Source organism: Oncorhynchus kisutch, linkage group LG3 (genome assembly GCF_002021735.2).
Source record: "Oncorhynchus kisutch isolate 150728-3 linkage group LG3, Okis_V2, whole genome shotgun sequence".
NCBI classification, from domain to species: domain Eukaryota; kingdom Metazoa; phylum Chordata; class Actinopteri; order Salmoniformes; family Salmonidae; genus Oncorhynchus; species Oncorhynchus kisutch.
In genome coordinates, this window is record NC_034176.2 from 26,983,364 (window position 1) to 27,006,032 (window position 22,669).

The following is a 22,669-nucleotide window of genomic DNA, read 5'->3' on the forward strand; positions in this document are numbered from 1 at the left end:
TACAGCCAAAATTCAAAATGGATTTTTCCCACCCATCAACACACAAAGTCCCATAATGACAAAGTGAAAACATGTTTTCAGAAATGTTTACAAATCTATTGAAAATTAAATACAGAAATGACTCCAGAGAGTGGTGGTCATTTCCATGTTAAAGGACGCATATGTTGAATTGGGTGTCAAATGAAAGCGGAGTCTACAGTTTTCACAGTTTCTGACATTTAATCCTAGTAAAAATTCCCTGTCTTAGGTCAGTTAGGATCACCACTTTATTTTAAGAATGTAAAATGCCAGAAAAATATTAGAGAGAATGATTTATTTCAGCTTTTATTTCTTTCATCACATTCCCAGTGGGTCAGAAGTTTACATATACTCAATTAGTATTTGGTAGCATTGCCTTTAAATTGTTGAACATGGGTCAAATGTTTTGGGTAGCCTTCCACAAGCTTCCCACAATAAGTTAGGTGAATTTTGGCCCATTCCTCCTGACAGAGCTGGTGTAACTGTTAAGGTTTTCTTCCGGTGAAGGAGAGGCGGACCAAAATGCAGCGTGGTTATTACGATACATGTTTAATAAAAGATAAACCTGAACAAGACAAAACAATACATGTGAAAACCTAAACGGCCTATTCTGGTGCAAACAGAGACAGGAACAATCACCCACGAAACACTCAAAGAATATGGCTGCCTAAATATGGTTCCCAATCAGAGACAACGATAAACACCTGCCTCTGATTGAGAACCACTCCAGGCAACCATAGACTTTTCTAGACAACCCCACTAACCACAATCCCATAACCTATTAAAAAAAAACTAGACAAAACACACCACATAAATAACCCATGTCACACCCTGGCCTGACCAAAATAATAAAGAAAACACAAAATACTAAGACCAGGGCGTGACAGTAACTGAGTCAGGTTTCTAGGGCTCCTTGTTCGCAAACACTCTTTTTCAGTTCTGCCCACAAATTCTCTATAGGATTGAGGTCATGGCTTTGTGATGGCCACTCCAATACCTTGATTTTGTTGTCCTTAAGCCATTTTGCCACAACTTTGGAAGTATGCTTTGTGTCATTGTCCATTTGGAAGAACCATTTGCGACCAAGCTTTAACTTCCTGACTGATGTCTTGAGATGTTGCTTCAATATATCCACATATTTTCCCTTCCTCATGAAGCCATCGATTTTGTGAAGTGCACCAGACCTTCCGGTAGCAAAGCACCCCAAAACATGATGCTGCCACATGATGCTGCTTCACGGTTGCGATGGTGTTCTTCGGCTTGCAAGCCTCCCCCTTTTTCCTCCAAACATAACGATGGTCATTATGGCTAAACAGTTCTATTTTTGTTTCATCAGACCAGAGGACATTTCTCCAAAAAATATGATATTTGTCCCCATGTGCAGTTGCAAACAGTAGTCCGGCTTTTTTATGGTGGTTTTGGAGCAGTGGCTTCTTCCTTGCTGTGCAGACATTCAGGTTATGTCGATATAGGACTCTTTTTACTGTGGATATAGATATCGAGTACCTGTCTCCTCAAGCATCTTCACAAGGTCCTTTGCTGTTGTTCTGGGATTGATTTTCACTTTTCGCACCAAGGTACGCTCATCTCTAGGAGACAGAATACGTCTCGTTCCGGAGCGGTATGATGGCTATGTGGTCCCATGGTGTTTATACTTGCGTACCATTGTTTGTACAGATGAACATGGTACCTTCAGGCGTTTTTGAAATTGCTCCCAAGGATGAACCAGATTTTCCAATGATGTCAAGCTAAGAGGCACTGCGTTTGAAGGTAGGCCTTGAAATACATCCACAGGTACACCTCCAATTGACTCAAATGATGTCAATTAACTTAACAGAAACGTTGAAAGCCATGACATAATTTTCTGGATTTTTCCAAGCTGTTTAAAGGCACAGTCAACTTAGTGTATGTAAACTTCTGACCCACTGGAATTGTGATACAGTGAATTATAAGTGAAATAATCTGTCTGTAAACAATTTTTGGAAAAATGACTTGTGTCATGCACAAAGTAGATGTTCTAACCGACTATAGTTTGTTAACAAGACATTTGTGGAGTGGTTGAAAAATGAGTTTTAATGACTCCAACCTAAGTGTATGTAAACTTCCAACTTCCACTGTATATGTTTGAGAAATTAAGGCATATATACAGTACCAGTCAAAAGTTTGGACACACCTACTCATTCAAGGGTTTTTCTTTACTTTTACGGCTTTTCCTTCACTCTGCGGTCCAACTCTTACCAAACCATCTAATTTGGGTTGAGGTCGGGTGATTGTGGAGGCAAGGTCATCTGATGCAGCACTCCATCACTCTCTTTCTTAGTCAAATAGCCCTTACACAGCCTGGATGTGTGTGGGGTCATTGTCCTGTTGAAACACAAATGATAGTCCCACTAAGCGCAAACCAGATGGGATGGCGTATCGCTGCAGAATGATGTTGTAGCCATGCTGGTTAAGTGTGCCTTGAATTCTAAATAAATCACTGACAGTGTCACCAGCAAATCACCCCAACACCATCACACCAACTCAATGCTTCACGGTGGGAACCACACATGTGGAGATCATCCTATTCTGCACCTCACAAAGACACGGTGGTTGGAACCAAAAATCTCAAATTTGGACTCATCAGACCAAAGGACAGATTTCCACCGGTCTAATGTCCATTGCTCATGTTTCTTGGTTCAAGCAAGTATATTCTTATTATTTGTGTCCTCTGAACAGTTGATGTTGAGATGTGTCTGTTTCTTGAACTCTGTGAAGCATTTATTTGGGCTGCAATTTCTGAGGCTGGAAACTCTAATGAACGTATCCTCTGCAGCAGAGGTAACTCTGGGTCTTCCTTTCCTGTGGCGGTACTCATGAAAGCCAGTTCCATCATAGTGCTTGATTGTTTTTGCGACTGCACTTCAAGAAACGTTCAAATTTCTTGAAATTTTCCGGATTGACTGAACTTCATGTCTTAAAGGCATACCTGTTCATTGAAATGCATTCCAGGTGACTACCTCATGAAGCTGGTTGAGAGAATGCCAAGAATGTCCAAAGCTGTCAAGGCAAAGGGTGGATAATTTGAATAATCTCAAATATGAAATATATTTTGATTTGTTTAACATTGATTGGTTTAAACTATGAAATAGCACATATGGAATCATGTAGTAACCAAAAAAAGTGTTAAATAAATTGGGGTATGTATGTACAGTCACTGTGGGAACGACATCCTTGATGCTCTTATTGATAAAGCCAGTGACTGATGTGGTGTACTCCTCAATGCCATTGGAATAATCCCAGAACATATTCCAGTCTGTGCTAGCAAAACAGTCCTGTAGTTTAGCATCTGCTTTATCTGGCCACTTTTTTATAGACCGAGTCACTGGTGCCTCCTGCATTCATTTTTGCTTGTAAGCAGGAATCAGGAAAATATAATTATTGTCAGATTTGCCAAATCGAGGGCGAGTGAGAGCATTGTACCCGTCTCTGTGTGTTGAGTAAAGGTGATCAAGTATTTTTCCCCTCTGGTTGCACATTTAAGATGCTGATAGAAATTAGGTAAAACTGATTAAAGTTTCCCTGCATTAAAGTCCCATGCCCGCCCTGTGTCCTCTATACCTGCATCCCTTTCTCTTGCCAATGACGGGGATTTTGGCCTTGTTGGGTGTCTGACGTACTTCCTGTGCGTCCTGCTTGTTGAAGAAAAAATCTTAGTCTAATCCGAGGTGAGTGATCGCTGTCCTGATATCCAGAAGCTCTTTTTTGCCATAAGATTCGGTGGCAGAAACATTATGTACAAAATAAGTTTTTAAAAAACAACAAAAAACACATAATAGCACAATTGGTTAGGCACCCATGGGGCGGCAGGTAGCCTAGTGGTTAGACAGTTTTAAAAAATGGCTGCCATTTCCTCCGCCGCCATTTTCAGGTCTCTCCAGAGATGTTTGATCGATTTCAAGTCCAGGCTCTGGCTGGGCCACTAAAGGACATTCAGAGACTTGTCCCGAAGCCACTCCTGCATTGTCTTGTCTGTGTGCTTACGGTCGTTGTCCTGTTGGAAGGTGAACCTTAGCCCCAGTCTGAGGTCCTGAGTGCACTGGAGCAGGTTTTCATCAAGGATCTCTCTGTACTTTGCTCCGTTCATCTTTCCCTCGATCCTGACAAGTCTCCCAGTCCCTGCTGCTGAAAAATATCCCCACAGCAAGATGCTGCCACCACCATGCTTCACCGTAGAGATGATGACAGCTTTCCTCGAGACGTGATGCTTGGCATTCAGGCCAATGACTTCAATTTTGGTTTCATCAGACCAGAGAATCTTGTTACTCATGGTCTGAGAGTCTTTAGGTGCCTTTTGGCAAACTCCAAGTGGGCTGTCATGTGCCTTTTACTGAGGAATGGCTTCTGTCTGGCCACTTCACCATAAAGGCCTGATTGGTGTAGTGCTGCAAAAATGATCTCCACAGAGCAACTCTGGAGCTCTCTCAGAGTGAACATCGGGTTCTTGGTCACCTCCTTGACCAAGGCCCTTCTCCCCCGATTGCTCAATTTGACTGGGCGGCCAGCTCTAGGAAGAGTCCTGGTGGTTCCAAACTTCTTTTATTTAAGAATGATGGAGACCACTGTGTTCTTGGGGACCGTCAAAGCTGCAGAAATATTTTGGTACCCTTCCCCAGATCTGTGCCTCAATATAAACCTGTCTTGGAGCTCTACGGATAATTCCTTCGACATCATGGCTTGGTTTTTGCTCTAACATGCACTGTCAACTGTGGGACCTTATATAGACAGGTGTATGACTTTCCAATGGTGTAATCATGTCCAATCAATTGAATTTACCACAGGTGGACTCCAATCAAGTTGTAGAAACTTTTCAAGTATGATCAATGGAAACAGGATGCACCTGAGCTCAATTTTGAGTCTCATAGCAAAGGGTCGGAATACTTATGTAAATAAGGTATTTCTGTTTTTTATACATTTGTGATCATTTCTAAAAACCTGTTTTCATTTTGTCATTATGAGGTATTGTGTGTAGATTGATGAGGGAATTGTTTAATTTAATCAAATGTAAAACAAGTCTGTAACATAACAAAATGTGGAAAAAGTCAAGGGGTCTGAATACTGAACACTGAATACTGTTACCAAAAACTCACATATTTGTTTTCTATTTTATCTCCCGCGTGAGGAGGGAGGACAATGGAAGTTCAAAGAAGTAACAAGTAAAGGTAGACCTATCAATTAGTTATAGGGTTTTTACTGATACCAATTTTGTTTATGAATTATGAAGTGATTAAAACTAAAAAGTCTTTCCAAATCGGTAACAGAATTTCATAACAATCGTTAACGTAATTTCTGCAATTGAATTGGCTACAATGTGAACAAATAATAGTCACAAACAGTTGGGTCAACTGCTACTGTCCTCCCTTCCACTAGCATACTGTTATGTTCAGCTGATGACTGTTATCTTTCTCTTTCTGTGTCTGGTGGTCAAAGCATTAGTATGAAAAGTCTGGACAACCCTTCGCTCTCTCTCTCTCCCCCTCTTTTCTCTCTTTTTCCAATTAATGTCACTTCTCCCGGCTCTTACTGACGCCTACTCATGAGCCCCCTCTCTTTACATTTACTGTAACCAGCATCCTCACCCAGTGAGCACCGATTGACACTGGACGTCCATTGATGTTGAAGTTCAAATTTGATCAGTCCACCCTGGCCTTGATTTCAACATCCACAGACGTCGGTTTTTGGTCCGGACTTGCCCTGATTTCAACATCCACAGACATCTGGACCGGCCTTCATTTGAACTAAACATAGATGTCCATGAATGGTTCAGATTTGGTCTGGCCGAAATCTGAACCAATCATAGACGTCTATGTTTACAAGTTTGTACAGCATAGCATACAGTACAGTACAGAATCTGTCATCCAAGATGGCGTAGCAGTAAGTCGTCCTGTCGTGTCCCTGTATATTTCGTTTATTTTTCGTTTATTTTTCGTTTTTTACATATTTTTCGTTTTTTACATAGCTATCCCTTTAAAAACATTTAGCTAAACCTAAGCTTCCAAATACGCTGGATCTTCACAACTAGCTATCTAGCTAAACCGCAACCCCGGATGATTACCCCTGGCTAGCGTTTCCACCCACTTAGCTTGAAGCTAGCCCGGCCTGCGCTACCACCGTAGCATACTCCTGAGCTACAATACCCGGGCCCATGACCGGTCTATCGATGTCACCGCATGAAGAGGAATAAACAGACTCACCCCATCGCGACGTCCCCCAAAGGCTAACTCTCTAGCCCTCGCTATCTCCTTGCTTGCTAATTCGGCCTGCTAACTGCTAGCTTGTCCAGCTCCGGTCCGCTAACTGCTACCTTGTCTAGCCCGGGCCTACAAACTGTTAGCTTGTTAGCACAGGCCTGCTAACCGCCTGAATCGCCGCGTCCCAAACGCCCACCGGACCCATATTTACTTTCTATCTCTTTTGACTTTTAATTTGTTTATACCTTCCGGAAACCTGCCTCACCCAATGTGATACGGAATCGCTATTATTTTTTATTTATTTTTAGAACACACTCAAGAACCTCCAGAAGCTAACCAGCTAACTAGCTACAAGCTATTTAGTCATTGTTAGTTTTTTTAAATCCTGGATAACACTCGCCAGTCCAGCTTCCCTGCCCCATCCACCGCTGCCCCCTGGACACTGATCTCTTGGCTACATAGCTGATGCACGCTGGACTGTCCATTAATCACGGTACTCCATTCTGCTTGTTTGTTTTATCTGTTGGCCCCGTTGCCTAGTCTACGCCATTTTACCTGCTGTTGTTGTGCTAGCTGATTAGCTGTTGTCTCACCTACTGTTTTAGCTAGCTTTCCCAATTCAACACATGTGATTACTGTATGCCTCGCTGTATGTCTCTCTCAAATGTCAATATGCCTTGTATACTGTTGTTCAGGTTAGTTATCATTGTTTTAGTTCACAATGGAGCCCCTAGTTCCACTCTTCATACCCCTGATAACTCCTTTGTCCCACCTCCCACACATGCGGTGACCTCACCCATTACTACCAGCATGTCCAGAGATACAACCTCTCTCATCATCACCCAGTGCCTGGGCTTACCTCCGCTGTACCCGCACCCCACCATACCCCTGTCTGCGCATTATGCCCTGAATATATTCTACCATGCCCAGAAACCTGCTCCTCTTATTCTCTGTCCCCAACGCTCTAGGCGACCAGTTTTGATAGCCTTTAGCCGCACCCTCATACTACTCCTTCTCTGTTCCGCGGGTGATGTGGAGGTAAACCCAGGCCCTGCATGTCCCCAGGCACCCTCATTTGTTGACTTCTGTGATCGAAAAAGCCTTAGTTTCATGCATGTCAACATCAGAAGCCTCCTCCCTAAGTTTGACTTACTCACTGCTTTAGCACACTCTGCTAACCCTGATGTCCTTGCTGTGTCTGAATCCTGGCTCAGGAAGGCCACCAAAAATTCAGAGATTTCCATACACAACTATAACATCTTCCGTCAAGATAGAACTGCCAAAGGGGGAGGAGTTGCAGTTTACTGCAGAGATAGCCTGCAAAGTAATGTCATACTTTCCAGGTCCATACCCAAACAGTTCGAACTACTAATTTTGAAAATTACTCTCTCCAGAAATAAGTCTCTCACGGTTGCCGCCTGCTACCGACCCCCCTCAGCTCCCAGCTGTGCCCTGGACACCATTTGTGAATTGATCGCCCCCCATCTAGCTTCAGAGTTTGTTCTGTTAGGTGACCTAAACTGGGATATGCTTAACACCCCGCCAGTCCTACAATCTAAGCTAGATGCCCTCAATCTCACACAAATCATCAAGGAACCCACCAGGTACAACCCTAACTCTGTAAACAAGGGCACCCTCATAGACGTCATCCTGACCAACTGGCCCTCCAAATACACCTCCGCTGTCTTCAACCAGGATCTCAGCGATCACTGCCTCATTGCCTGTATCCGCTACGGAGCCGCAGTCAAACGACCACCCCTCATCACTGTCAAACGCTCCCTAAAACACTTCTGTGAGCAGGCCTTTCTAATCGACCTGGCCCGGGTATCCTGGAAGGACATTGACCTCATCCCGTCAGTTGAGGATGCCTGGTCATTCTTTAAAAGTAACTTCCTCACCATTTTAGATAAGCATGCTCCGTTCAAAAAATGCAGAACTAAGAACAGATACAGCCCTTGGTTCACCCCAGACCTGACTGCCCTCGACCAGCACAAAAACATCCTGTGGCGGACTGCAATAGCATCGAATAGTCCCCGTGATATGCAACTGTTCAGGGAAGTCCGGAACCAATACACGCAGTCAGTCAGGAAAGCTAAGGCCAGCTTCTTCAGGCAGAAGTTTGCATCCTGTAGCTCCAACTCCAAAAAGTTCTGGGACACTGTGAAGTCCATGGAGAACAAGAGCACCTCCTCCCAGCTGCCCACTGCACTGAGGCTAGGTAACACGGTCACCACTGATAAATCCATGATTATCGAAAACTTCAATAAGCATTTCTCAACGGCTGGCCATGCCTTCCGCCTGGCTACTTCAACCTCGGCCAACAGCTCCGCCCCCCCCGCAGCTCCTCGCCCAAGCCTCTCCAGGTTCTCCTTTACCCAAATCCAGATAGCAGATGTTCTGAAAGAGCTGCAAAACCTGGACCCGTACAAATCAGCTGGGCTTGACAATCTGGACCCTCTATTTCTGAAACTATCTGCCACCATTGTCGCAACCCCTATTACCAGCCTGTTCAACCTCTCTTTCATCTCGTCTGAGATCCCCAAGGATTGGAAAGCTGCCGCAGTCATCCCCCTCTTCAAAGGGGGAGACACCCTGGACCCAAACTGTTACAGACCTATATCCATCCTGCCCTGCCTATCTAAGGTCTTCGAAAGCCAAGTCAACAAACAGGTCACTGACCATCTCGAATCCCACCGTACCTTCTCCGCTATGCAATCTGGTTTCCGAGCCGGTCATGGGTGCACCTCAGCCACACTCAAGGTACTAAACGATATCATAACCGCCATCGATAAAAGACAGTACTGTGCAGCCGTCTTCATCGACCTTGCCAAGGCTTTCGACTCTGTCAATCACCATATTCTTATCGGCAGACTCAGTAGCCTCGGTTTTTCAGATGACTGCCTTGCCTGGTTCACCAATTACTTTGCAGACAGAGTTCAGTGTGTCAAATCGGAGGGCATGCTGTCCGGTCCTCTGGCAGTCTCTATGGGGGTGCCACAGGGTTCAATTCTCGGGCCGACTCTTTTCTCTGTGTATATCAATGATGTTGCTCTTGCTGCAGGCGATTCCCTGATCCACCTCTACGCAGACGACACCATTCTATATACTTTCGGCCCGTCTTTGGACACTGTGCTATCTAACCTCCAAACAAGCTTCAATGCCATACAACACTCCTTCCGTGGCCTCCAACTGCTCTTAAACGCTAGTAAAACCAAATGCATGCTTTTCAACCGGTCGCTGCCTGCACCTGCATGCCCGACTAGCATCACCACCCTGGATGGTTCCGACCTAGAATATGTGGACGTCTATAAGTACCTAGGTGTCTGGCTAGACTGCAAACTCTCCTTCCAGACTCATATCAAACATCTCCAATCGAAAATCAAATCAAGAGTCGGCTTTCTATTCCGCAACAAAGCCTCCTTCACTCACGCCGCCAAGCTTACCCTAGTAAAACTGACTATCCTACCGATCCTCGACTTCGGCGATGTCATCTACAAAATGGCTTCCAACACTCTACTCAGCAAACTGGATGCAGTCTATCACAGTGCCATCCGTTTTGTCACTAAAGCACCTTATACCACCCACCACTGCGACTTGTATGCTCTAGTCGGCTGGCCCTCGCTACATATTCGTCGCCAGACCCACTGGCTCCAGGTCATCTACAAGTCTATGCTAGGTAAAGCTCCGCCTTATCTCAGCTCACTGGTCACGATGGCAACACCCATCCGTAGCACACGCTCCAGCAGGTGTATCTCACTGATCATCCCTAAAGCCAACACCTCATTTGGCCGCCTTTCGTTCCAGTACTCTGCTGCCTGTGACTGGAACGAATTGCAAAAATCGCTGAAGTTGGAGACTTTTATCTCCCTCACCAACTTCAAACATCAGCTATCTGAGCAGCTAACCGATCGCTGCGGCTGTACATAGTCTATTGGTAAATAGCCCACCCTTTTCACCTACCTCATCCCCATACTGTTTTTATTTATTTACCTTTCTGCTCTTCTGCACACCTATATCTCTACCTGTACATGACCATCTGATCATTTATCACTCCAGTGTTAATCTGCAAAATTGTAATTATTTGCCTACCTCCTCATGCCTTTTGCACACATTGTATATAGACCCCCCCTTTGTTTTCTACTGTGTTATTGACTTGTTAATTGTTTACTCCATGTGTAACTCTTTGTTGTATGCTCACACTGCTATGCTTTATCTTGGCCAGGTCGCAGTTGCAAATGAGAACTTGTTCTCAACTAGCCTACCTGGTTAAATAAAGGTGAAATAAAAATAAAAATAAAAACAGTAAAGTACAGTAAATAAAAGTAGAGTATAGTTAATTACAGAACAGTTCATTAAAGTACAGTACAGTAAAGAGAAGTAGAGTATAGTTCAGTACAGTAAAGAGAAGTAGAGTATAGTTCAGTACAGTACAGTAAAGAGAAGTAGAGTATAGTTCAGTACAGTAAAGAGAAGTAGAGTATAGTTCAGTACAGTACAGTAAAGAGAAGTAGAGTATAGTACAGTACAGTAAAGAGAAGTAGAGTATAGTTCAGTACAGTACAGTAAAGAGAAGTAGAGTATAGTTCAGTACAGTACAGTAAAGAGAAGTAGAGTATAGTTCAGTACAGTACAGTAAAGAGAAGTAGATTATAGTACAGTAAAGAGAAGTAGAGTACAGTTCAGTACAGTGCAGCACAGTCCTATAATTTAGAGTAGAGTAAAGTTAAGTACTGTAGACAGTAGATCACACTAAAGTTGAGTACACTATAATGTACTCTACTCTACTGTACTTAACTATACTATACTTTACTGTACTCTACTGAGCTTTACTGTGCTGTTCTTTGAAGTCCAAACTTGTGAAACATCGATGTCTATGATTGGTTAAGATTTGGTCAGGACCAACCAAAGTCTTGTTTGGTGGCGGAGCTCATTAGAAAAATAGCCAGTAGGTAGAATGATACCCACATATGCAAATTAGGATATTGCATATTTCCACCTTTGTGTACCTATTTAGGATATATCACCATGAAGAGAATGACATTCATATCCATAATTATGCATTTCTGTGTAGTACAGATCAGGGACCCATGATGAAAACCCATTAACACAATTCTGTTACCGGATGTAAACCCACTTCACTTACTGTAGTTCAGAAACCAAAATATAATTTTTTTTCAAACTCATGGTGTCATGTCATAGCTGACACCCTGTTCTTTCTGCAGACACCTTTGAATCTTAAAGGAAAACTACACCCCAAAACTATCTTTTGGTATTTGTTTCATTAGTCCATTGTTGATATAGTCCCAAAATGTTTTGCATGTCAGCGATCAAGTATGTATCTTGAAAACGTGATTGCTGACAAGCAAAATATTTGGGGACTATATCAACAATGGACTAATGAAACAAATACAAAAGTGTTGTTTTGGGGTGTAGTTTCCATTTAATAGGAGCAGAAAACATGGTCACAAAAAAACTGAGGGAGATTTTACTGAGATTATGTTAGCAAACTTTGCATCTGCACAGTTCTTCTAGTAAATGTGCTTTTGTAACAATGTCAGTGTAAATTGTTAAAAATAGTCCTTGTGCATAGAGTTGTATGGTTTGTTAAACTTTGAAATCAATGTTTTTTGTTTGGTATACATTTAAAGTGTCTGCGCACAGTAACAGTGGAATTGTCCGGGTGCCATTCAGTCCTATAGAGGATGCAAATAATAGAATTCATCATGGCATCAAACCTCATCAAAACATTTCCTTATTCTTAGTTAAAACTCCCTCTGCCAACTCAGAAACAATAGCCTTTATATAAAAAAAAACCAAAGAAATGACATCTCCCTCTTGTCACGCAGATAGTGACAATGGCCCGTTTCACCAACTTGACACAGTTTTGACTGTGTCCAGGGCCAGGCTGACAACAGCAGAGCTGTGCCAGTGAAAATAATCAAACCAAGCGTGTTGTGATGCAGCAATACTGTCACTGCTCAAGTGCTACTGTCTGTGCCTTAGTATGGTTCACTAGTGCAGCTCCTTCACAATGTTGTGCACTTCAACCTGTGACATCTCTGGCTGGCAGGTTATAGATCAGGTATGGCCCTATGATATATATATATATTTTTTACTCAGTCAGGGTCTCAACTTAATGGTGTGAGTTAGAATAGTAGAATACACAAGGTTCAATTTCGAAATTTGGTAGTGCATCAGCAGTTTTTCTCTTGTTATGTCAGTCACTGATAGTTGGTCAATTAGCCAATGTCAGCTAAATATTTTTAGATCGGTAACTTAGTTTAGTGGCCAGCTATCTAAACTTGTTTTCATGGTTGAATTACTGGCTTGGGGGATGGATGTGAGTACACAGACCCACGAGCAACTGCGACCTTTATGATGAGTTCAATTTTTTTTGTGGCCCCCACCCCCATCAAACTTGCCCACCCCTGTATTAGATGAACAACACAAAAACTCAGCAAAATCCTACCAGCTCTCTCTGACCTAGTCAAAGATTGAAATACATGTGTGCGCTGATGAGTGATGATGAAATGTATGTATGCATTTATATCAATAAAGTGTCCATTTTGTACTTCTATTTTTGCAATAACACCCTCTACACTATCACAGACATTAGTCCATGAGTGAGTGGTTTGACTTATTTCTTTTTTTTTACTAGGGCTTAGCAGCAATGGACACATAACAAGCTTCAAGGATGTTCTGATTCGATCAGCATTTCACAAACATAACTGAAGGTAGTGTCTGTTTCAAACTGTATCTACCCAAATAAGAATAAACCAATCAGCAGTTACATGGAGTCATCTGTCATATTCAAAATTGAGAAGATAGAAACAAAAATATAATATAACAACAAGAAAGACTATGACTTCAGTAACCCTGAGAAAATGACACCTCTGTCTGTGGTCTTTACAAAACAACAAAAGACGAACAGGAACTTCCACAGAGGTATTTTACTTTTGGTGCTAGCAAGCCGAGTAAAGGGCATTCCTTACTAGAATATTGTTATTTTTTGAATTATACCACTACAAACAAAGTTAAAACCCAAATAAGTGTCAGAACAAAATGAACATACATGATGAGCTCTAAATCATTCTACGAGATTATGGTTATTTTCTGTCCTGCTGAATACAGATATCTGTATGCCTATTATATTTACACATCTTAATGTTTTGTAAACAATGGAGGAAAACCAACCAGGTGATAACTTTTGATACATTTTCACTTAACTATGTTTTGATAAGAATCTATGAAAGGCGTTACTGCTTGATACAGTGACAACATCAACCAAAGAACCTTGCAGGTACCAATAAACTGTTCTATTTCAGTGTACTGACGTCAACATACTCGCTGAAACAGTTCCCCATTCGCTTTGCTTTACCTTGAGGGCGTGTATCCACACACACACATCATGCCCAAACTGAAGTGACTCGTGTAGTAGGCTATGTGACTTGGTATTTTCATGATATCTGAAATGTCTAGTAATAGATTAATTACACAATTTCTACAGTATATGGGCCGCAAGAACGTTTCACCTGGTTATCACACAAACGTTTACACACAACGTGTAGCATGGCTCTAAATCACTTTAGAGTCGAACCTCTTGATTTACGGATTGCTACTATATGGACATAAGGTGCACACGCTGACGAAACTTAATAATATCTATCCAACATTCACTTTCTTTCAGTGATCCCTATACAGCCAACATGTGTGACATATTCCAGGTAGCTTAACTTCGACCTTTCCTAAAGCTTCCTACATAACTTCCAAGTTTAATAGGCTTGGCCAACTAGCTAAATAAATAAAACTGCTGTGTGAAAACAGCCCTTTTGTAAATAAGACGATATAATTGTCTAACTTACCAACGCCATATTTCTCTTTTTTTGTTGGAATCCAGCGGGTCATTGTGGGGCAATGATAGATAAATAAATAAATAAATAAGTGAACTGCTGGGCGGATAATACTTTTCTAGTCCTAAACACTACAGTTCCGCCATCATGACTTCAAAAGGGGGGAGGGGCGAAATCTAGGACGCTATGCAATTGAATCCAGCAGCGGAGCGTTGCCGTATAGGGATGCGTAATTTGCGTGAAACGGTCATTCAATTACCAAATTGTGCCAATATGCCAACAATGTCAATAAGAACAATGTAACACAACCATACTTCAAATAAGTGATAAGAGTAACCTACACTACACTGTCTAGTAGGCTAGTGTACAGTGGGCTACCTTTCACCATGAGTACATGGTGCAAAAGCAAACTGTATGGGCGCATGACAGAAGATGTAATTGCCACAACTAGAAGTATAAAAACGTTTTGATTTGACGTGATTCAACCATTAACTGTTTTATATTCCTCAGGGTCGGGAATGTGAGGAATCCACTCGTTGTCATACTGCACCGTCTTTAGTGGACACTGACAGGGGGTGTGGTATGTGTGTTTGTAACAGTAGCCTGCTCTATCATCATCAGGTTCACACTGTTTATATTTTAGAGGATGCGTCTGTGTGAGGTTACCATTCATGCATTATGTATGTTTGCATCAATGCATGCATTCATTATGATATTTTATTTATGACATTGGGCAGAGATGCCACACCCTCCCCCTCTCCACCCAATGAAGCCATCTGCAGCTGCTTAGTGGATCAGGCCTGTTATTCTACTTAGCCATTTGTCTTCACATCATGTGTTGCTGATAGCACTTAATGGAACAACCAAATGTTGCTGTCAATAACCATTAGCCATCCATTTACTTTGCTGTTCCCCTTGACAGCTTGATTTAGCTCTCACTATTTGGATTGTGATTTCTCTGTGTATTCTGTGCAATTGCTATTAGGTTTTAAGCATTAAACATTATTGGGGTTTTGCCAACCATCACAGATTATATCTTGATTTGATTCTGCAAAATGTCATATTCCCATGGAAATAGCAGGGTAACTGCAGATGGCATGAGTAGTCAGCCCTTGGAATTATTGCTACAGTTTCTGGTACATATTTACATAGCACTTACAACTGCTATGCATGTTTGTGGCATGCACAATACAAAGGATTTGCAATTAAAATCACAATAGAGAAAAACTGAGTAGAACTAATCTTAAACAATTATTCGGTGTCGAGAGGAGGTTTAGCTACAATTAATGTATTTTTTTTGCTTGGGAAATGAGTATGGACATTTTTTGCAGATTATACTGTTGTGCTGCATGATTTATGTGGCTGAATACAATTAAAAAAGAGAGAGTGCTTTAGACTTGCATGGATTAAAATAATACATCTAAATCTACAGAAATGTTCAGCTCTCTCACAAGCCCCATGTAAGAGGTTCTAGATGAGAGAGGTGAGGGAGCCATGGTGCTGTATCCCCTGTCAATGCCAGACAACTCCACTGGGGACAGAGTGACTGGACTAAGGGAGGGGAAGAGAAGTTTGTTGTTACAAATCTATTGCATATAAAAATGTCAACATGCAGTTACACAAATCAGCTAACGTACCTACAGTGTAATTACACTGTACACCTTCCCTTATTGTAAAGTGTGACCAATAGTTCTCTTTGTTTGACTTGTTCATTGTCTGTTTTGCTTTACTAAGCTGCCTCATCTAAGCGATTAAAATACTGGACCACTGACGGTTTATGTACTTAAGTTCTTTAGAATAATTTGACACAGTTTTGTTGGATCTGAGCATTTTTGGTTGAGTGATTTGTGTATTCTTAAAAATGCACAGGAACATCCCAATGTGCATCACAAATACAGTGAGCCAGCAGAAGGTCATGTTGGATTCAGGCAGATGTATTGGACTAGCAATGAATCAAAGCACATTTCTAAATTCAGAGTAGGCCTTACTTTGCATAGTGTAAACAACTAGGCTAGGTCTGCAGATCTTTAGTAATATTCAGGTGTACACTTTTGCCATGTAAAAAACTTCTACAAATATAATCACAAACAGAAGTGGAATCCTTTCATTTATTTATATAAAAAAGATATTTTGACATTGTCATGCCCTGACCTTAGAGAGCCTTTTTATTTCTCTATTTGGTTAGGTCGGTGTGTGATTTGGGTGGGCATTCTAGTTTTTCTATTTCTTTGTTGGCCCGGTATGGTTCCCAATCAGAGGCAGCTGTCTATCGTTGTCTCTGATTGGGGATCATACTTAGGCAGCCCTTTCCCACCTTAGATTGTGGGATCTTGTTTTTGCATAGTTGCTATCTAGCCCTGCAGAACGTCACGGTCGGTTTTGTTGTTTTGTCGGAGTTCAGTATTAGAAATCATGAACACTTTCCACGCTGCCCTTTGGTCTCATTCATCTAAAGATGTACGTAACAGACATACCAGAGACCATTCAAATGAAAAGGAATTCCACAAGCTGTGAATAAGGAAGACAATATTGCCATCATGTGACAGCAAGTGGATTTACAACTATTATGAAACGGATACCTCTTATTCCGATTTTATGATTGTGCTTGAGTCATGGTATTATGAGGTCATATTCATAATCACAATAAGCTTATGAGAGACAGATTCAGGCTCAATAGGGCATTGTGTATAATTGTTTACGGAACATTCTACCAACTCGGGGGCAAGCTTATTGTAATTATGCATTATGTAAGCATGACATGTATTGGCATCTCAGGTTGAGTCAAAGGTGTAAGTCGATGAATCAGTTAAGCAGACAGGGATGTGTGTCCATTCCTCACTTAAGTCAGGCTCTGATTAGAAAAACTGCCTGTACCCTCCACTTCTCACCCAGTGCTCTAGTTTAGATTGAATTGCATCACACGCCAGGGCTGATTTAATTTAAAACTCCTTGAGAGAAAGCATGACTGTGAACAGACTCTTTTTCTGTCATCCCGAACAACAAGACAACCTTTATGGTTATCAGAGACAGGGGTAAACAGATTGAACGGTGAGTACTGTACCCTATCTATGGTGCTTTGGGGGTACAATGTTAACAGAAACAGGTGTACAAGTATAGTTACTGCCAGGATTGTAGGACTTAAAGAACAATCGCTTTCATTGCTTTGTGGTCTCAAGTGAAAGACAGAGCTGGAAGAGAGTAAACAGCCTTATAGGAGCCCAGAGAGATGGGGTTGGGAAGATTATCTCTACTGGCTAGTCTATCATTCCTCTCTTCATTTCCGTCTGGTGGGGTCTTCGCTGTTCTGCCTCAGACTGGCTTACATGTGGTAAACCAACACTAACTTGACATTCATATTTTACTTATTGAATTTTACATGTTTATTTTGACATATGGGTCAAATAGAGATAAATAGTACTTAACTATTGGTGTTTTCATATTTAGTCTACCAAATGGATTTATGTGGATTTTGGTAATGTGTAACTACAGTATATACTGAGCGTTCCAAACATTAGGAACACGGGAAACTGTTGAGCGTGAAAAACACACCAGCATTGCAGTTCTTGACACATATCGGTGTGCTTGGGACCTACCACCACACCCCGTTCAAAGGCTCTTAAATCTTTTCTCTTGCCCATTCACCATCCGAATGGCACATATACACAATCCATGTTTCAATTATCGCAAGGTTTAAAAATCATCCTTTAATTTGTCTCATCCCTTTCATCTACACTAATTGAAGTGGATTTAACAAGTGACATCAATAATGGATCATAGCTTTCACCTGGATTCAACTGGTCATGGAAAGAGCAGGAGTTCTTAATGTTTTGTACACTCATTGTATATTAAGAATTCTATTTTCCCTTCTCTTTTCTTATCACAGGCCTAATCGCAAGATATTGCTGCCTGAGCTATAAACACTGTCTGTTCCTTACTTGTCAACAAGGTAGCGGACTACAGCATCTGCATCAGAAGACGATCATAATCAACTCTTGTCCTCCAACCATCTGTTCCAAGATAAGACCATGAGTTCACCAGTGATCCCTTATATGATCCCTTCTCCCAAGGATGTTTCAGCATCACTCCTGTGGACCAAGGAGGCTAAAATACATATGAGTAGTGAGGATCCAGCTGTGGGTTCAAGCCCATATCATGTTTTTAGGTCCCAGTGACAGAAGTGCACTCAGGGTTCAGGTGGATCCCTGGGCCCCATGCCCAGGATGGGCTATGCCAAACGCAGGCTCAGGTATCACCTGCTATCAGAGGCTTTCACCTGCCTGCCCAACAGGGGAAAGTGATTGATTTGGCCCTCCAGCGATGGGCTGAGGTAGCTCCACTCTCCTTTTTATTTAACTAGGAAAGCCAAACCCAGACAAACCCAGACAATGCTGGGTCAATTGTGCGCCACCATATGGGACTCCCAATCACAGCCAGATGTGATACAGCCTGGATTCAAACCAGGCTGTAGTGACGCCTCTTGCACTGAGATGCAGTGCCTTAGAGTTTCAATGCCATACAACTCTCCTTCCGTGGCCTCCAATTGCTCTTAAATACAAGTAAAACTAAATGCATGCTCTTCAACCGATCGCTACCTGCACCTACCCGCCTGTCCAACATCACTACTCTGGACGGCTCTGACTTAGAATACGTGGACAACTACAAATACTTAGGTGTCTGGTTAGACTGTAAACTCTCCTTCCAGACCCATATCAAACATCTCCAATCCAAAGTTAAATCTAGAATTGGCTTCCTATTTCGCAACAAAGCATCCTTCACTCATGCTGCCAAACATACCCTTGTAAAACTGACCATCCTACCAATCCTCGACTTTGGCGATGTCATTTACAAAATAGCCTCCAATACCCTACTCAACAAATTGGATGCAGTCTATCACAGTGCAATCCGTTTTATCACCAAAGCCCCATATACTACCCACCATTGCGACCTGTACGCTCTCGTTGGCTGGCCCTCGCTTCATACTCGTCGCCAAACCCACTGGCTCCATGTCATCTACAAGACCCTGCTAGGTAAAGTCCCCCCTTATCTCAGCTCGCTGGTCACCATAGCATCTCCCACCTGTAGCACACGCTCCAGCAGGTATATCTCTCTAGTCACCCCCAAAACCAATTCTTTCTTTGGCCGCCTCTCCTTCCAGTTCTCTGCTGCCAATGACTGGAACGAACTACAAAAATCTCTGAAACTGGAAACACTTATCTCCCTCACTAGCTTTAAGCACCAACTGTCAGAGCAGCTCACAGATTACTGCACCTGTACATAGCCCACCTATAATTTAGCCCAAACAACTACCTCTTTCCCAACTGTATTTAATTTTTATTTATTTATTTATTTTGCTGCTTTGCACCCCATTATTTTTTATTTCTACTTTGCACATTCTTCCATTGCAAAACTACCATTCCAGTATTTTACTTGCTATATTGTACTTACTTTGCCATCATGGCCTTTTTTGCCTTTACCTCCCTTCTCACCTCATTTGCTCACATTGTATATAGACTTGTTTATACTGCATTATTGACTGTATGTTTGTTTTTACTCCATGTGTAACTCTGTGTCGTTTTATCTGTCGAACTGCTTTGCTTTATCTTGGCCAGGTCGCAATTGTAAATGAGAACTTGTTCTCAACTTGCCTACCTGGTTAAATAAAGGTAAAATAAAAAAAATAAAAAAAAAGAGTGCAGCGCCACTCGGGAGCCTCTTTTCAGGAGGATCCTACTTCTATGTATTTCCTCCTGGGCTTTGGAACAGGTTTTACAGACACACTCTGAATTTTCCTGTATGATGCATAGCCATTGGTGTTCCCCAAGTTTATTGTATTCCATAGTGCTTGCATATTGAATCTACTTTTTTTTATTTTCTTCCTTCCTGTGAGAGATGTGCTCAGAACATAGCGATAGACAGATTACTCATCTTTGTATCTGTGCCATTATAGCGTCTGTGACACATGGGCAGCGCCATTGCGTCTCTCTCTAGTTTAAAGTAGTCCATGTTTCTTCTTCATTGGCTGATTGCACCTAACTCATAGGAATCGCCACCCAATCGACTACTTCAAAATGGTGGAAGCACGCAATGTCCATGTTAAAACGTTATATCCATGAGTCTTCTATCTATCTCTATGGCTCAGACCAGCCTCCCTTTGGTCTGTGTGTTTTTATGTTTCTGACCCTCCGTCTTCAGGACATCACCTAGGCTGTCCTTTGTTGTTCGATGGAACAGGATGAGAAGTTGCACATACAGCCCAGCCAGGACAGATCCACCTGGATGATGATGAAGTCTACAGTGTTTTTCCACCCAACCATGGGGTCAATCGGCTGTTGGTACAGTAGGCTTTACACATTCAACGTGGCACACATTTGTTTCTCAGTGTGATGTGAAATTCAGAATGTTTAGCTTTTTGTTTTAAATGCAGGTTTTGCTGCATGAGACAGGACATGTACTGAGACTGCCCCACTTCTCTTCCCCTGACTCTGTGATGCACTCTCTGTACCCCAATGACAGCCTTATGGAGATGGGTTGGGAGGACCGAAAGGCCATACAAGGTCATAGGTAATGTGTACTGGGAGTATACTGGAGAATACAAAACACACTATGTAACACCCATTTGTCTCTTCTTTCAGGCCAGTGTGAGGGTTCCTTTGACACTGTCTTTGATTGGGTGAGGAGGGTGCCCAGTGACAACCGCAGAGGCAGACCTCGCTGAGACAACCCCAGGAATAGTGCAGCAGAGTTGGAAGGGGCTTCCTCAGGATGGAGTAGATGCCCACCTCATGACCATGACAGGGTCTACTTCTTTAAGTGGCAATCAGCAATTGAAACAATAACAAAGCGCCCTCCCCACCCGTTTTGGTAAAAAGCTGAGGGATAGGGCTGGAGAAATTTCTCAAGGGCATTTAGTTCTGTTGCTCCAGTGATTTGCAGGACTCTGATGGGCAGCTGATCACTCAGGGCTTCCCTGGCATCACAGAAACCCTGGACATAGCAACATTTCACCAGCACTATCGACTGGTCCATTTCCTAAAGGTCATCAGGTCGGTAATTTTGTCAACATGTATTGAAATACATTAATGTTAGCAAATGGCTTTGTCAACTAAGGTGAATTAGGTATTTTGGGGGAATATTCTTTAAGTTGTAGTATTTACATTGTCTAGGTGTGGGGGTTCAATGTGTCCAATCATCAAGTACAGGAGAGGTACCCCACATGTTTAGAGCATTTTCCATGCTTTTGACCCAAATGATCATCCACAAGGTTGGTGTTACTTACTTAAACTTCAAAATCCAACAAAATATGTGATATGAAATGATACGTACAAAAAATAGATGTTTTTCTTATAGGTAACTTGAATGCTGTCTATTTCTCATACACCCAAAATGCCATGTTTTTCATTATTGGAAGGCCTCAAGGGGGGGGGGGCCAAGGGTGGACAACCCCCTCCAAATACTTTGTTGCTCCGCAAGTGGGTAGCAGATCAGTTGCGAGGACTTGCACAGTCCTCTCAAGCCCATTTTGTGAATGACAATGAATGTCCATAAGATCCCAGCAACATACATTTCACTTTTTGTATGACATACTGTAGAATGGGCTTTGGTTTCCTTAAACATTTTTTTTTACTGTATAGACACAATACAACACTTGACATTAACATTGTTTTCCCAACAGAGAATCAGGTGGTGTTTTGACTTATGTTTGCTGAGGTACATTCCCTCATGGCTACCCTGGTTGCTTTAAAATGAGTTTCAAAAACAACAAGTTGAGCAAACCTTCTTAACTTCCCTTTTTGTTGTCTTTTTTATATAGAGAATCTGTGCTGGTATCAGTTTGATACACATCCAGTCTTCTCATTTTTCTCGTTGCAACGCCCTCTCTTTTGTTGGAGGAAAAAAGGGAGGGATGGAGGGAGGAGCTGCAGAGGATGGGGTGAGCTGAGGACAGGGAAAATAGAGAAGGGGGGAAAGAGGGAGGTGGCAGCTGCAGAGTTTGGGGCGTTGGCTTTCTAATAAGGTGAAATATGACTATAATATAGTGTTTTGTTGAAGGTGTTTGTCCTTAATTCTACTGCCAAGTTATATTTTCAGAGCCCTGCTGCATCTGTAGTCCAATTGTTACCCTACATTGATGTGCTGTATATAGTGTGAGTTATGCCATGTATGGGAAACTTCAGCCACTGCAGTAATTAAGCCATTCTCTCTGCATCCCTGTCAAGTAAAACTTATGTCCTTGGAAGAACAAGTGTTCTCCTTGTTGGGGATATACATCCACAAAATTCAAATTGATATGAATAGCAACAAGTCACACATAGCCCACAGTATGTATGCAATGTTCCTGCATGTGTATGAACGGCTGTGCATTTCCGCCACCAGTGTGGTGCAAAAAGAGTGTATTGAATAAAACAGACCATCCCCTGTCCAGGTTTAATGTGAAACTTTCCTCATGTGTTTCTCTAATGGGAATTGCTTTCTGCTGGCATCCTCCATCGGTAGACATTTGGCCAGATCCTTTGGTGCAGCAGCAAGCTAACTGAATCGTAAAGGTTCTAATTTATGGCCAGTGATGTGAAG

The 22,669-nt window shown here is 42.1% G+C and overlaps 1 protein-coding gene and 1 non-coding gene across 4 annotated transcripts in view; both read right to left on the reverse strand.

Moving 5' to 3' along the window:
- Positions 1-14,247, reverse strand: part of LOC109879159 (dedicator of cytokinesis protein 5) — a 52,972-nt gene extending 38,725 nt beyond the window's left edge. For all 3 annotated transcript variants that reach the window (XM_031819777.1, XM_020471356.2, XM_020471349.2), the window contains exon 1: positions 14,111-14,247. In XM_031819777.1, coding sequence (XP_031675637.1) covers positions 14,111-14,153 — 43 coding nt within the window. In that variant the 5' untranslated portion in view covers positions 14,154-14,247. The remainder of the gene's footprint in view (positions 1-14,110) is intronic.
- A 1,284-nt stretch (positions 14,248-15,531) lies between these two features.
- On the reverse strand, positions 15,532-15,664 carry LOC116372024 (small nucleolar RNA SNORA49). Its single transcript, XR_004209091.1, has one exon. It is a non-coding gene; the product is annotated as a small nucleolar RNA SNORA49 (small nucleolar RNA).
- Positions 15,665-22,669: the final 7,005 nt, after the last annotated feature.